General features: G+C 51.2%; 1 protein-coding gene across 1 annotated transcript in view; it reads left to right on the forward strand.

The window, feature by feature from the left end:
- The first annotated feature begins 1,077 nt into the window (after positions 1-1,077).
- Positions 1,078-17,199, forward strand: part of ARFGEF2 (ARF guanine nucleotide exchange factor 2) — a 179,760-nt gene continuing 163,638 nt past the window's right edge. The window contains exon 1 of the mRNA XM_075350644.1: positions 1,078-1,306. Within this exon, the coding sequence (XP_075206759.1) occupies positions 1,174-1,306 (133 nt within the window). The 5' untranslated portion in view covers positions 1,078-1,173. The remainder of the gene's footprint in view (positions 1,307-17,199) is intronic.

The following is a 17,199-nucleotide window of genomic DNA, read 5'->3' on the forward strand; positions in this document are numbered from 1 at the left end:
CATCCGCAAAAACTGGACCGAACGCAAGGCCATGCGGCACAATCCGGCACTAATGAAAGTCTATGAGGAAAAAACGCAACCGGCGGCAAAAAAAAAACAGTTGCGATTTTTCTGCAAGGAGCCGGATTGTGCCGCACAGGAAAAAACGGATGTGTGAAAGCAGCCTTAGCAAACATACACACACACACACACATACACACACATAGATACACGTACACGCACTCTTTATATATTAGCTATCTGCTACCTCAGCTCAGTTATACAATATACAGTAATAAAGATAGCAGGTCACATGTACATCATCAGGTAATCCGTTATCCTCCACACATAGCGGAATTTACAGTAACACCGAGATAATTTACCTCAGGATAGCATACACTGAGCAGTGGCATACAGCAGCTATTAGGGTATGTGCGCACGTTGCTTTTTACCTGCTTTTTACCTGCTTTTTTGCTGCTTTTTCTTCTGCGCTGTTTAATGCCAAAATGGATGTGTTCTTCTATTCAAGCAAAGTCTATTGGAATTTGGGTTTCTTGTTCACACTATGTTGTTCAAAATGCTGCCTTTTTGTGGTAGAACTTTGGTCAAAAACTCAGCTTTGCAGTGCAAAACCCAAATGGCAAAAACAATTGACATGTTGCTTCTTTGAAAAGCTGAGTTTTTGACCAAAGTTCTGCCACAAAAAGGCAGCATTTTGAACAACATAGTGTGAACAAGAAACCCAAATTCCCATAGACTTTGCTTGAATAGAAGAACACATCCATTTTGGCATTAAACAGCGCAGAAGAAAAAGCAGCAAAAAAGCAGGTAAAAAGCAGGTAAAAAGCAACGTGCGCACATACCCTTACTGAGGAGACTATGTCCCTCACGCGCTGCTTATTTCCCGCCTGCAGTTATATGTCTTCTTCACCAGAGGGCAGAGAATGACGTTACAGAAAAGGCCACGCCCATCCAGGAAGAAATCCAGAGCTGACGGTTGGCCCCGCCCCTCCTGGTCGCCCAGCTGTCAGATTTCAGGTTCCGCCTCCCTACGTGCTTTAGCGCCGCCTCCGGCCCAGACCTTTGGTTGCCAACATGGAAGGGGTGGAGACGGAGAGGGTCATGTGATGACCTCCAAGATGGCGGCGCAGTGCTGAGTCCCCGGTGCGGGCGGAGTGACAACAGTCCCGGGACATGCAGGAGGCGGGGGACGGAGATAAGACCAAGAGCATGTTCCTGTCCCGGGCGCTGGAGAAGATTCTGGCCGACAAGGATGTGCGCAAAAGCCAGAACTCTCCATTGCGCACGGCATGTCAGGTGGCCCTAGGTGAGAGGAGATGTGCGTGGGGCGGGGGAGGGGACGCGTGACAGATGTAAGAGGGGCGGAGGGGGGGACGCGTGACAGATGTAAGAGAGGCGGAGGGGGAGGGGGACGTGTGACAGATGTAATAGGGGAGGAGGAGGGGACGTGTGACAGATGTAATAGGGGAGGAGGAGGGGACGTGTGACAGATGTCAGGGGTGGAGGAGGGGACGTGTGACAGATGTAAGAGAGGCGGAGGGGGGGGACGTGTGACAGATGTAAGAGGGGCAGAGGGGGGGGACGTGTGACAGATGTAATAGGGGAGGAGGAGGGGATGTGTGACAGATGTAAGAGGGGCGGAGGGGGGGACGTGTGACAGATGGAAGAAGGGGGGTGGCGGAGGGGACGTATGACAGCTGTAATAGGGGAGGAGGAGGGGACGTGTGACAGATGTCAGAGGGGTGGAGGAGGGGACATGACAGCTGTAATAGGGGCGGAGGGGGGGGACGTGTGACATGTCAGAGGGGTGGAGGAGGGGATGTATGACAGCTGTAATAGGGAAGGAGGAGGGGACGTATGACAGCTGTAATAGGGGAGGAGGAGGGGACGTGTGACAGATGTCAGAAGGGTGGAGGAGGGGATGTATGACAGCTGTAATAGGGGAGGAGGAGGGGACGTGTGACAGATGTCAGAGGGGCGCAGGAGGGGACGCGTGACAGATGGAAGAGGGGCGCAGGAGGGGACGCGTGACAGATGGAAGAGGGGCGCAGGAGGGGACGCGTGACAGATGGAAGAGGGGCGCAGGAGGGGACGCGTGACAGATGGAAGAGGGGCGCAGGAGGGGACGCGTGACAGATGGAAGAGGGGTGCAGGAGGGGACGCGTGACAGATGGAAGAGGGGCGCAGGAGGGGACGCGTGACAGATGGAAGAGGGGCGCAGGAGGGGACGCGTGACAGATGGAAGAGGGGCGCAGGAGGGGACGCGTGACAGATGGAAGAGGGGCGCAGGAGGGGACGCGTGACAGATGGAAGAGGGGCGCAGGAGGGGACGCGTGACAGATGGAAGAGGGGCGCAGGAGGGGACGCGTGACAGATGGAAGAGGGGCGCAGGAGGGGACGCGTGACAGATGGAAGAGGGGCGCAGGAGGGGACGCGTGACAGATGGAAGAGGGGCGCAGGAGGGGACGCGTGACAGATGTCAGAGGGGCGCAGGAGGGGACGCGTGACAGATGTCAGAGGGGCGCAGGAGGGGACGCGTGACAGATGTCAGAGGGGCGCAGGAGGGGACGCGTGACAGATGGAAGAGGGGCGCAGGAGGGGACGCGTGACAGATGGAAGAGGGGCGCAGGAGGGGACGCGTGACAGATGTCAGAGGGGCGCAGGAGGGGACGCGTGACAGATGGAAGAGGGGCGCAGGAGGGGACGCGTGACAGATGGAAGAGGGGCGCAGGAGGGGACGCGTGACAGATGGAAGAGGGGCGCAGGAGGGGACGCGTGACAGATGTCAGAGGGGCGCAGAAGGGGACGCGTGACAGATGTCAGAGGGGCGCAGGAGGGGACGCGTGACAGATGTCAGAGGGGCATTTCAAGGAGGGGGACGCGTGACAGATGTCAGAGGGGCATTTCAAGGAGGGGGACGCGTGACAGATGTCAGAGGGGCATTTCAAGGAGGGGGACGCGTGACAGATGTCAGAGGGGCATTTCAAGGAGGGGGACGCGTGACAGATGTCAGAGGGGCATTTCAAGGAGGGGGACGCGTGACAGATGTCAGAGGGGCATTTCAAGGAGGGGGACGCGTGACAATTGTATGAGGGGAGGGGGACACAAGATACATATGTGAGGGACACGTCAAACATGTACATGGGCAAGCGTGACAGCTGTTTGTGGGGACTTGTGACAGATCGGAGAAGGAGGGGGCGTGTGACGTGTATGAGGGGATGTGTGCAGATGGACCAAAGTGGAAAAGGGGACATGTGACAGAGTTATGTGGGGACGTGTGACGGATGTAGGAAGGGAGGAGGGGACGGGTAAGGGACGGAGGATAGGACGCGTGAGGGACGGAGGAGAGGACGCTGTGTGTACGGACGTAGGAAGAGGGGACGGATGCGGGAGAGGGAGGGGGAAGGAAGAACGAACGTACAGACGTAGGAGGAGGGGCTGCTTGATGATGTGGGAGGGGAAGGAGGAGGGAACGCTTGACAGATGTAGGAGGCGAGAGGAGGAGTGGACGCCTTACGGAAGTAGGGGGAGGAGTAGGGGACATCTGACAGACGTTGGAGCGGGGAGAGTGAATGCCTGATGGATGTTGTAGGGGGTGGAGGGGACGCCTGATGGACGAAGGAGGGGGGAGGAAGAGGAAACCTGACGGACAGAGGAGGGGAAGCCTGACAGACGTAGGAGCGGAGGAGGACGAATAATATTTTTGCTGATAATGTTTACAAAACCCAGAATTCCCCATTGCACACAGCGTATCAGTCTTAAGTGAGGAGAGTAAACGTGTGACAGACGTCTGAGCATTGACACTGCCCCTCATATGCACGTTGTGTGCGTGTGAAGGATTCGCTGCTTCGCTTTGTGTTTGGCTATATTCGTTGATGGAGCCTCTCGTATCGATACAGGAAGTTCAGCTACAGCGGCCTGTTACACGATTTTATCAGGAATTATCAAGTGGGAGAACCCCCCCCCACCCAACCTTAGACCTTATTCAGACGTCCATGTTTCACTTGCATGCTGTAACAGTGTTTTTCACTGATACAGAATGTACACATTATAGTTTATGGTGGTATTCACATGTCCATGTTTTTTGACAGACTGTATCTGTGCAAGACTAGTGGAGACTTGCATTTTTTTTTTTTACCAGCAACAGAAATGGAAAATGCCTATATATGTGTATGGGTCTCTGACACCACAGAATCCTGACAGCATGCAGTCTATGTGCTGTGAGGATTTACAAATCTGCAGTCAAATAGTGTGGACAACCCCTCAAACAGTGAAACTGATAGGAGCATTGCACCCATAAGGTATGATGCCAACAAAAGAGCCCCCACAAACACAGTATGATACCCCACAGTGAATTCCTCCACACACAGTGTGATGACCTTACTGTAAGCCCCCATGCAATTTATGATGACTCAAACACAGTGTGATGCCAAACTTTGATTCATACAGCAGTACATACATTATGGGCATCCATGCAGTATGATGGCTCCCACACCCCTCCAGACAGTATGATGGCCTCAACACAACCCTCTTCACTATAATGGCCCCCACATAGCTCTCCAAACAGTATAATGGCCCCATTTAACATCTATATAGTATAATTAGCCCCAAAAAGCCCACCATGTGGTATATTGGGCCCCACATAACCCTCCATATAATATAATTGGGCCCCCATAGTCCTTACAGTATAATGAGCCCCACATAGTCCTCGATACAGTATAATTGGCCCTGCATAGTCCTCGATACAGTATAATTGGCCCTGCATAGTCCTCGATACAGTATAATTGGCCCTGCATAGTCCTCGATACAGTATAATTGGCCCTGCATAGTCCTCCATGCAGTATAATGGGCCCTGCGTAGCCCTCCATACAGTATAATGGGCCCTGCGTAGCCCTCCATACAGTATAATGGGGCCTGCGTAGCCCTCCATACAGTATAATGGGCCCTGCGTAACCATTCATACAGTATAATGGGCCCTGCGTAGCCCTCCATACAGTATAATGGGCCCTGCATAGCCCTCCATACAGTATATTGGGCCCTGCATAGCCCTCCATACAGTATAATGGGCCCTGCATAGTCCTCCATACAGTATAATGGGCCCTGCATAGTCCTCCATACAGTATAATGGGCCCTGCATAGTCCTCCATACAGTATAATGGGCCCTGCATAGTCCTCCATACAGTATAATGGGCCCTGCATAGTCCTCCATACAGTATAATGGGCCCTGCATAGTCCTCCATACAGTATAATGGGCCCTGCATAGTCCTCCGTACAGTATAATGGGCCCCGCATGGTCCTCCGTACAGTATAATGGGCCCCGCATGGTCCTCCGTACAGTATAATGGGCCCCGCATGGTCCTCCGTACAGTATAATGGGCCCCGCATGGTCCTCCGTACAGTATAATGGGCCCCGCATGGTCCTCCGTACAGTATAATGGGCCCCGCATGGTCCTCCGTACAGTATAATGGGCCCCGCATGGTCCTCCGTACAGTATAATGGGCCCCGCATGGTCCTCCGTACAGTATAATGGGCCCCGCATGGTCCTCCGTACAGTATAATGGGCCCCGCATGGTCCTCCGTACAGTATAATGGGCCCCGCATGGTCCTCCGTACAGTATAATGGGCCCCGCATGGTCCTCCGTACAGTATAATGGGCCCCACAATGTTATTATTGATTTTAAAAAATACACCTCTCTGCGGCTCCCGCTCCTCTGATCTCTATGGCGAGTGTTCTGCAGATTTTCACATCTTGGCACAGAAGGCGCGCACTTATGTCATCACACCCTCTGCCCTGAGACATCAGAGTTCAGACGGAGCGGGAGGAAGATGGAATAGGGAGTGGAGCGCTCCCTCTTTCATCACCACTGTACTTTCATTTGCGATGCTGATACAGTTGAAAGTACGATACCAGGAGTGTAAGGGGCCTGTGCCATTGCTGGCAGCGGCCCCGCCCCTCCCCCAACTGACGAACCACTTAGCTTAGAGGCCAATTTATCCATAACACATGGATCCAAAACACTGATGACGCACCTGCCTTTTCTTGCGTATGTGAAAACATTGGCGTCTGATGGAGGCCTTAGGGACACAGATGAGCGAATTTAGGTTGGTGCTCTCTGGCAGTGAACAGGAGCTGTGCGAATTCCCTTAGCTTTTAATTCACCGGCTTGACATGACATCTGTGCGTAAATCGCGATTTGCCAGCCCGGCTAACAACAAGTCAAGCCTGGGGTCTCGGAAGCTCGATCCCGGAAGCACAGGAAATTTGTACTGCTCTTGTCCACAGCCAAAGAGCACCGGCCGCGAGGTTGTGGAAAGTGATTTGCTCATCTCTATTTCCGGAGACTTATGCGGGCATCACACGAGACGAGCTATCGTGCGATGCATCGTCAGGGTCACGGTTTTCGTGACGCACATCCGCCATCGCTTGTGACGTCGTTTCGTGTGACACCTCCGAGCAACGCTGAATCGGTCACAAATTGTGAGTCGTGTACACGTCGCTTATTTTTAAAAAATCGTTTATTTTTCATGGTGCCGGTTGTTCATCATACCCGGGGCAGCACACATCGCTCTGTGTGACACCCCGGGAGCGATGAACACAGCTTACCTGCGACCCGCGGCACCCGCCGGCTATGCGGAAGGAAGGAGGTGGGCGGGATGTTTACGTCCCGCTCATCTCCGCCCCTCCGCTTCTATTGGCCGGCGGCTGTGTGACGTCGCTGTGACGCCGAACGTCCCTCCCCCTTTAGGAAGAGGATGTTCGCCGCCCACAGCGAGGTCGCTGAGCAGGTAAGTACGTGTGACAGGTGGTTACCGACTTTGTGCACCACGGGCAACGATTTGCCCGTGACGCACAAACGAAGGGGACGGGTACGATCGCTCGATAGATCGCACCGTGTGACGCCTGCATTAGCCTCAGCGTTACTAACTCTGTGGCATGAATCCGTGTAGCATAGATACATTCAGTGAGTGTCCTAGTATTTTTTTTTTTTAAAAAATCTTTGCTTTTTGTCACTTTTTAAATGCAGGCATCATGGTGGCATTAAAATGTCTCTGTGCTGTGGATTGTTATTGAGGCTGCTCTTTTATTAGATGTTTCCCAGCTGGATTTCCATCAGCAGCTTGGTTATTGACATAGTGCTGAACAAGGAAATTGTGTGTCCGCAGCGTGCGGATACTGCTCCTGCAATATTATAGTAATACCATATCACATTTGGACAAAAATGGCTTTTTGCTCCTCTCTGTTAATAACGTGACCTGTGCAGATTCCCTGCTCGCCTAACCCCGTTCTCAATTGGTCACATTTTTAGTTTCACACTTTAGTTTTGTTTTTTTCCCTTTTTTCAAAGAGAATTGCCTTTTTTATTTTTCTGTCGACATAACCAATTTCACCGTTTTGAGGCTGTATTTTGGTTTCTTTTGCAGGATGATCTGGTTTTGAATTACAGTGGAACTTTGGATTTCGAGCATAATTGGTTCCGGGAGTGTGCTCTTTAAACCAAGTTACTGTTATAGCAAAGCAAATTTTCCCATAGGAAATAATTTAAACACAGTCAATTCGTTCCACAACCCAAAAACATTTACTGTATTTATACAAATTTATTACAGTAATACAAAATAATGTACTGTATTCACATAAAATCATTAGGCCGTGTGCCCATGGGGAAAGTGTCCTGCGGATATATTGGCAGGACATTCCGCAGGAGCTCCCAGAAATCCGCAGCACAACTTTGTCTGAGTTGTGCTGCGGTTTTGGTGTGAGTCCAGCGGAATATCCTGCGGATATGCTGCGGGCGTTCTGCATTGAGGATACAGTACATGGCTTAGGCACTGTATCCTCAATGCAGAACAAGTGCTGGAGTGATCGGTGAGTTCATACTTGCCTGTATTGCACAGCAACTTGGTTTCCGGCCGGCTCCTGGAGAAGATGGGCGGGGCCTGGACAAGCTTCGGCTGTCACATGACCGCAGCTCGTGCAGGCCCCTCTCACCTCTTGCAGCCTGATCCTGGCTCCGTCCCAGCTCTTCTACACCGAAGGAAGAGTCTCCGGTGTCTTCAATCAGGGCAGGTAAGTATAGAGATCGCGCGGAACAAGCCGCTTGAATAATTGACATGCAGTTACATGCGGCTGCGGGAAATCCGCAGCTGCAAAAAGCGCAGCATTGATACAGCACTCCCCAAATCCCATAGGATAACATGGGGAGTGTCTCTACTTGCATAAACCTGTGGATTTGTCTGGAAAATCCTGAAAATCCACAGGTTTTCCACGGCAAAATCCGTAGGTATTTTCTCCTGTGGGCACATAGCCTTACAGTACACAAATACAAAACATTATACAGTACAGATAGGGTAGTAAAACAAGCCTGCTCTAATGTAAAGCTGCCCTGAAGGGAAGCACTGAAGCTCACCTAAGAGAGCAGTAAGCAGGCAAGCCCACTAGAGGGCATGAGGACTAGAACGGGGACCCAGGTCAGAGGGAAATGGGCAAACAGACGAATGAACATAGGACTCTGGACCAGAGGGGAACAGAGGAGGAGACAAGGACAAGACGGGAAATAGGTCAAATCAGGTCAGGGCGGGACACAGGTCACTCGCAGGAACTTAACGCAGCTGAGTCGGAAATATCACTGGCGAATACCGGAGGTGCAGCGCCAGGATATAGCGGCTTGTCCATCAGAGCAGGGCAGCAAGGATTAACCCCTCACTACCTGGAACCCTGAGTGGGAATACCGCAATGGCTGAGCCAGGCAGAGATCATGACAAGAATACTGTACTGTTCTGTATTTAGTAGACAGAAAGTTACCTCCAGATTTACAGAGTGGGGGCGGATCAGAGCGCATTGACAGGATGGAACTGGAAGTGTGCGCGGTGTATTGCTCCTATTGCGAGTTCCAGCTCGTAAACCAATATATAAATTTGTGAAAAGCTTTGCTCGTCTAGCAGAATGCTCGCAAACCGGTTTACTTGTAATCCAAGGTTCCACTGTACAACAGTTATTTAACAATATAATGTACTGAAAAATATAAAAAAATTCTAGTGACCCTGAAATGTTGAAAAAAAAAAAATAATTCCGTAGTTATTTTCTTTTTTTTTTTTTTTTTTTTTTTACAACTTTTGTTGTGATAAAATGACCTGGAAACATTAAAAAGAAAACTTAAGGCCCTGTACACACACTCCGTTTTTACCAGCATTTTTTTTGCGTTTTTGCTGCAGAAATTTCTTGAGAAAATGGTTGTAACCTTTCTGCAGACATTCCCCAGCAAAACCTATGGAAAAAAAATAGCTGTCCGCACACTGCGTTTTTTCTCAAGAACATTCTGCAGAATTTCTTGAGAAAAAGAATGAGCATGACACTTCTTTTCTGCAGGTACCTGCATTTTTTTGCCATCGATAATGGTAAAAATCCGCAGGGACCAACCTGCGGAAAAAAAGGCGGTAAAAACGCATGCATTTTTCGGTGCGTTATTGGTGCGTTTCAATGCTTTGTGTTCAGGAGGTCACACACATGCATTCTCTGATTTTTTATTTCAAAGATTTGGAAGAAAAGCGGGTCCAATCTGGACTCCCGGCATGTCCCTTCTCACCCCACTGTGTCGGCGGTGCTGTTAAGGTTGATTTTACAAGGCTGGAGCCTTCACATGCCGCGCTCCTTCACCATCCTCTGAGGCTCTGGCTTGAAGTGGGAGCCATCACGGTTCTCACTGCTTTGCAGGAGACCGGTCTCCATCCGCAGCCCTTTCAGGACCCTGCCGGACGGAGCGATCACTCCTCAGGGACCTGGCCCTGCGTCTCATAAGCTAAGTATTGAGACGTTATTCAGGGGTCCCTTGTACATTTATTGTGGGGAGTTGTGTTATTTCACTTTGTTGTGATTTCCGGCCGGTTCTCTGGTTTTTACCCGAGAACCGCGCCGATGGTGCCTGTTTGCCGGCCGCATTGTTAAATCTAGGCCCCGGCTTCGCCTGAGGCCTAGTTTCGATTTCACTGCCCCTGCATGTCAGTCATGCAGAGGGACAGTGCGGCTCCGCCCAGCGGCTGTTCGGCACAGGGGAGAGACACTCCTCTCTGAGGAAAGATTCCCTCCCCTGTATATCTCCTTGGCCCTCCGGATCCCGCTCTTAGAGTAGGCCCCGCCCCCTCTCCTCGCTCCGGCGCCATTTTTTCAGCGTCCTTATGCCATGTCTGCACAGCGATCGGCGCTGACTGCAGCATCTCTCTGGGGCTCCGGGCTGTGGGATCTGGAGGGCACAGAGACAATGTCAAAACAGTCTGGCAGGCCACAACCTCCGGTTGTGGGCCTGCTTATAGCTTATATACTGCTTATATACTGCTTATATACTGCTTATATACTGCAATACTCTGCTGGGGGTCATTCTGGCTCAGAGCCCCCACCTCAGCAGCATGTCTCACACGAGAAGTAAGGCTGCAAGGCTGCACTCAATATGCACTGCATGTAGGCTCGTACTGCCGGTACCGAGCACATAACCACATTGTGATTCCTGCTCTAACATGGTGGTGCCTCAGCCTGGAGTCTCATCCCCAGTGGTCCCTCCGGCTGCTCCGGCTCTGGTGGCTGAACCCCCGGCTTGGGTAGAATCCCTCTCTCCATGGGACAGCTGTCCCGGACTCTGCTGAGCATGCATTAGCCCCCTTCTCAGGGCGCCTCTGCTGCTACGGCTCGCTCAGCGAGGCCCACAGAGGATTCTTCTTCTGGTCTCAGACCCCGTCCTCCTCACAGGAGAAGCAGGGTCCCCTCTCCTTCCTCATCCCGCGGCTCTGAGTCAACGAGCTGACTCGCAGGACGAAGAGGATCCCGTTACTGGGGGCTCGGACGCTTTCCATGTCCCCCATTGATCGGTCCGAGGGTGACGCAGATATTAGTGTTTCGTTTGCGTACATTAATTCTGTACTGGACCTCAATCCGCCAGTATCAGAGGAGCAACCCTCTCTGGCAAAAAGGCACCAGTTTACCTTGCCTAAGAGAACAAGGAGTGTGTTCCTTAACCACTCCAGTTTTCAGGCCACTGTGACCAAGCCCAGGGTCTGCTCTGACAAACGCTTCCCAAAGCGTGGTTCTGATAACCATTTTCCCTTTCCACCAGAGATGGTCAAGGAGTGGGCTCATTCACCAAAGGTGGACCCTCCGGTGTTTAGACTCTCAGCCTGGACTGTTGTATCAGTGGCTGATGGCACCTCACTTAAGGTTTTGCTGTCCGCCAGGTTGTTCTTCTGGCCAAATCTGTATGGAGGCGGCAGGGGCCTCGTTCTCCCCATCTTTTGCAGCAGTGCGGGCTTTCAAAGCCATCTCTGCTTCTCTAGAGGAGATGCATTCCCTCATAGGGACTCTATGCCCGAAATGGTTGCCTTAACTTCCAGACTTCAGTCTTTTCATCCTATGCCATGTCTGCCATGCTGGAGACTCTCACCGCACTGCGGTGGCCTCGGCTAATTCCCTCGTTATCCGCAGGCTCCTGTGGCTTCGAGAGTGGAAGCTTCCTTGCTGGGCTCCCTTTTGCTGGGACCAGACTATTCGGGAACAACTGGATGAAATTATTAAGGAAGCTCTTGGCGGGAAGAGTTCTTCCATGCCACAAACCTAAACCAGGAAACCTCTCCAGGGCAGGGATCAGTCGAGGTTTCGTTCCTTTCGTTCCTCCATCTGATCGTTCTCTAAGCCCTCGGCCTCGTCCACTAGCTCAGCCAAGGATCGTAAACCCAACTGGCGCACGAAGCCTCAGAAGACCGCAGGAGCTGCTGCCACTAAGTCAGCCTCCTCCTGGCTATCTGGCCACGCCAGCAACGTCCTTGGTCGGTGGCAGGCTCTCCCACCTTGGCGACGTGTGGTTTCAACACGTCTCCTATCAGTGGGTGCAGGATACCATCTCCCACGACTACAGGATAGAATTCTATCCAGCCCGCCAAACAGATTTTTTTCTGTCAACTGCCCCCTGCTCCAAGGCCGCCGCCTTCTCACAGGCCGTGGCATTCTTGCAGGCCAATGGAGTAATTGTACCGGTTCCCGACTGGGAACGGTTCTGAGATTTCTACTTAAATCTATTCCTAGTCCCCGAAAAGGGGCGGTGCCTTCCGACCTGGATCTCAAGCTTCTCATCAAGCATGTTCAGGTGCGGCATTTTCGCATGGAGTCTCTGCGATCAATCAATGACCCAAGGAGATTCCCTAGCATCCATCGACATCAGAGATGCCTATCTGCATGTGCCAATCGCAGTTTCACACCAGCGTTGGCTACGTTTTGCAATCGGAGTGGTCCAATTCGTGGCTCTTCCCTTGGGGTTAGCCACGGCCCCTCGAGTATTCTCAACGTCTAGGCAGCTGTGATTGCGGTCCTGCACCTCTAGGGGTTGGCAGTGATCCTTTTGTCCTGGACAGCCTTCTAGTCAGGGCTTCATCCAGTGCAGACTGTTAGCGGAGTGCCTCGCTCACTCTCGCCACTCTAGCCAATTCGGGTGGCTTGTCATTCTGTCCAAGTCCACTCTGACTTCGACCCAGAAGTTCACGTACCCAGGGACGCAATTCGAGACTCTGTCGGCACTTGTGAAGCTGCCCTTAGTCAAACAGCAGTCCCTCCTCTGGCGGCCGACGTCGTTCCATCAGGCACCTGATACAGGTGCTGGATCAGATGGTGGCGTCAATGGAAGCGATTCCCTTGCCCAGTTCCATCTGCGTCCTCTGCAGCTGGACATTTTCCGCTGTTGGAACAAGCGGACTTCCTCCTTCCACGGGGTGGTGGCTTCGCCACAGACCAGGGGCTCGTTTCAGTGGTGGCTTCGGCCCCTCTGTCTCAGGGACGCTCCTTCCTGGCCCCGTCCCGGGTGATCCTCACCAGGATGCTAGTCTATCCGGCTGGGGAGCAGTATATCTCCACCATGGAGTGCAGGGCACTTGGACTCCGTCCGAATCAGCCCTCTGGATCAATGTGCTGGAAATCAGAGCTGTGTTTCTAGCTCTCCTAGCCTTTCACCATCTGTTGGCGGCCAGGCACATTCGAGTCCAGTCAGACAACGCGACAGCGTTTGCCTACATCAACCTCCAGGGCGGGACACTCAGCCGCCTGGCAATGTTGAGGGTTCAACGCATTCTTCAGTGGACGGAGGACTCCTAGTCCACCATATCCGCAGTCCACATCCCAGACGTGGTAAACTGGGAGGCAGATTATCTCAGCCGTCAAACCGTGGACAGCGGCGAGTGGGCTCTGCATCCGGCAGTGTTTCGGTCAATCTGCCGCAAGTAGGGCTCTCCGGACGTGGATCTTCGCTCCACGATCCTCAGGCTTTTGCAGCAGACGCACTGGTTCAAGATTGGTCCCAGCTTCGTCTGTCTTACGTGTTTTACCCTCTAGCTCTTGCCCAGAGTTCTGCGCAAGATCAGAATGGAGGGCCGTCGGGTCATTCTCATTGCTCCAGACTGACCCAGGCGAGCTTGGTTCCCTGACCTGCTCCATCTGTCCGTAGAGGTGCCATGGCATCTCCCGGACTGTCCAGACCTTCTCTCACGAGGTCCGTCTTTCCGCCAGAATCCTGCGGCTCTCAGGTTGACGGCGTGGCTTTGAGTCCTGGATCTTGACGACTTCTGGTATCCCTCCTGAAGTCATCTCCACTATGACTCGGGCTCGGAAGTATCCTTTGGCCTTTTTGCCCTGCCGACCCTCCTGTCCCTTCTACAGTCCGGTCTGCAGCTAGGGCTATCCCTCAAGGGACAGGTCTCGGCTCTGTCAGTGTTGTGCCAGCGGCGTATCGCCCGGCTGGCTCAGGTGCGCTCCTTCATGCAGGGCGCATCTCACATCATTCCGCCTTACCGGCGGCCTTTGGAGCCCTGGGACCTTAATCCGGTCCTCACGGCTTCCGGAAACCCCCTTTTGAGCCTCTTAGGGAGGTTTCTTTGTTTCGTCTTTCACAGAAAGTGGTCTTTCTAGTGGCCATAACTTCCCTTAAGAGAGTCTCTGTTTTGGCTGCACTCTCTTCGGACTCACCCCTTTTTTGGTTTTCCATCAAGACAAGGTGGTTCTCCGTCCGACTCCGGACTTTCTCCCTAAGGTGGTTGCTGCTTCCACCTTAACCGGGACATTTCCCTGCCTTCCTTTTGTCCGGCTCCTGTTCATCGCTTTGAAAAGGCGTTGCATTCTCTGGATTTGGTGCGGGCGCTCCGGATCTATGTGTCTCGCACCGCTGTTCTTAGGCGGTGCACCTCTCTTTTGTGCTGACTGGTCAGCGTAAGGGTCTCTCGGCATCTAAGCCGACCCTGGCTCGTTGGATTAGGTCGGCCATTTCCGATACCTACCAGTGTACTCAAGTGCCTCTCCCGCCTGGGATCAAGGCACACTTGACCAGAGCTGTCGGTGCCTCTTAGGCTTTCAGGCCCAGGCTACGGCTCAGCAGGTCTGTCAGACTGCCACTTGGATTAGTCTGCATACCTTTTCGAAGCACTGCCAAGTGCATGCTCATGCTTCGGCAGATGCGAGCTTGGGCAGACGCATCCTTCAGGCGGCTGTCGCCCATTTGTGAAGTTAGGTTTCGCCTACTTCTCAGTTTTTCTGTTTATTCCCACCCATGGACTGCTTTGGAACGTACCATGGTCTGGGTCTCCCATAAGGAACGATGAAGAAAAAGAGAATTTTGTTACTTACCGTAAATTCTTTTTCTTATAGTTCCGACATGGGAGACCCAGCACCCTCCCTGTTGCCTGTTGGCAGGTTTCTTGTTACGTGTGTTTTCACCGGCTGTTGTTGTTGTAGACAGAGGTTCCGGTTGTTCCGGGTTTTGCTCTATCTCTACTTGTGGGTGGATGTCCTCCTTCAGCTTTTGCACTAAACTGGCTAGGACTGGCTACCAGGGGGTGTATATGCTAGGAGGGAGGAGCTACACGTTTGAGTGTAGTACTTTGTGTGTCCTCCGGAGGCAGAAGCTATACACCCATGGTCTGGGTCTCCCATGTCGGAACTATAAGAAAAAGAATTTACGGTAAGTAACAAAATTCTCTTTTTTCTAGTGCGCACATGGCCTGAGACTTCAGTGGTTTAAAAAAACAAAAAAAACAAAACTGAGCTATTAAAAAAAAAAAAAATTGGTTTCTGTCTCTGCGGGTCTAAGGGGGCACATTTCTCCTTGTTAAGTGTGGCAATCTCCGATAAGGAGACTTATACACCATGCAATGCTCCACTGGAAATTTGAATATACAAATAGCCTCTTGGACTCTAGCGCCACCTATATAGACCGTCCATTCAGAAGCCTTGCACCTAGCCAAATCGGAGTTCCTGCTTTGCATTGAATAGGGGCAAACAACCCTTGAAATACATGTCTGCAAATGGTTATTCTGGTTTGGCTTTTTACCCTAGGTCATATGGCAAGGCTCTATCTGCTACATCTAATAGGTGTCGCTAAAATCTACCTTATATTTCGTTTTATAAGATGCACCCCAAATTTAGAGGAAAAAAAATGGGGTCTGTCTGATCATCCGGTGGGGGTGGCAGCGGTGGTGAAGCAGGGTCAGAGGAGGCAGGGGCGGGGATGAGTAGGGCGATGCTGCCATCGGTGCAGCGGGTGTCCCTACTACTCCCTGCAGACAGCGGTACTGCGTGCTCTGCTGTGCTGCGGGTGGTGAAGCAGGGGCCGCCATCCTGAATATCAGCGGTGCCGGCTTCAAAGAAATGGCGCCCGTAGTCGGTGCGTGCGCAGATTGAGCTATCGGCTCAATCACAAGCCTAGATCTCATCTGCGAGTGCGCACGCACCACCTACAACATTCAGGTTGGTGACCCCTGCCTCACCGCCCGCGGCGCAGCAGAGTCCACGGCGCTCCACTCACTTTGTCTGAGCTGCTAAAAACACCAAAAGTCACAGAATTTTAGTGCAACTTTGAGTTGCTTCTAATTTTACAACTTTTGTGTCACAATTCTGGGGTGAAAGCTTTGATGAATCGAGTCCTTTGTGTTTATCCTTTTCTATTTTTTGATGATGTGATATTACTTTTATCTTCCCCTCTTTATGCCATCTACTGTAGAATTTGATGTATTTTTATGTTTCAAAAGATGGGACATTTATGGGCCCTGAGATATCAAATGTAGTTTTCCTTGTCTCGCTATTTTTAAATTGGAAATATGTGGTGGGGGTGATTCAAACTTTCTTGTAAAAAAAAAAATAACTTTAACTTTTAAGGTTATGTTAACACGTTGCTTTTTTGCTTTTGTAATGTGGTTTTCCTTGTAGATTTAAGTCAATCTGCAGGGAAAAACATAGTGCTGGCCAAAAGTATTGGCACCCCTGCAATTCTGTCAGATAATACTCAGTTTCTTCTTGAAAATTATTGCAATCACAAATTCTTTGTTATTATTATCTTCATTTATTTTGCTTGCAATGAAAAATCACAAAAGAGAATGAAACAAAAATCAAATCATTGATCATTTCACATAAAACTCCAAAATGGGCCAGACAAAAGTATTGGCACCCTTAGCCTAATACTTGGTTGCACAACCTTTAGCCAAAATAACGGCGAACAACCGCTTCCGGTAACCATCAATGAGTTTCTTACAATGCTCTCCTGGAATTTTAGACCATTCTTCTTTGGCAAACTGCTCCAAGTCCCTGAGATTTGAAGGGTGCCTTCTCCAAACTGCCATTTTGAGATCTCTCCACAGGTGTTCTATGGGGTTCAGGTCTGGACTCATTGCTGGCCACTTTAGTAGTCTCCAGTGCTTTCTATCAAACCATTTTCTAGTGCTTTTTGAAGTGTGTTTTGGGTCATTGTCCTGCTGGAAGACCCATGACCTCTGAGGGAGACCCAGCTTTCTCTCACTGGGCCCTACATTATGCTGCAAAATTTGTTGGTAGTCTTCAGACTTCATAATGCCATGCACACGGTCAAGCAATACAGTGCCAGAGGCAGCAAAGCAACCCCAAAACATCAGGGAACCTCCGCCATGTTTGACTGTAGGAACCGTGTTCTTTTCTTTGAATGCCTCATCTTTTTTTTTTTTTTTCCTGTAAACTCTATGTTGATGGCTTTTCCCAAAAAGCTCTACTTTTGTCTCATCTGACCAGAGAACATTCTTCCAAAACGTTTTAGGCTTTCTCAGGTAAGTTTTGGCAAACTCCAGCCTGGCTTTTTTATGTCTCTGGGTAAGAAGTGGGGTCTTCCTGGATATCCTACCATACAGTCCCTTTTCATTCAGACGCCGACTGATAGTAC

This window comes from Anomaloglossus baeobatrachus, chromosome 5 (assembly GCF_048569485.1).
Source record: "Anomaloglossus baeobatrachus isolate aAnoBae1 chromosome 5, aAnoBae1.hap1, whole genome shotgun sequence".
Classification (NCBI taxonomy): Eukaryota; Metazoa; Chordata; class Amphibia; order Anura; family Aromobatidae; genus Anomaloglossus; species Anomaloglossus baeobatrachus.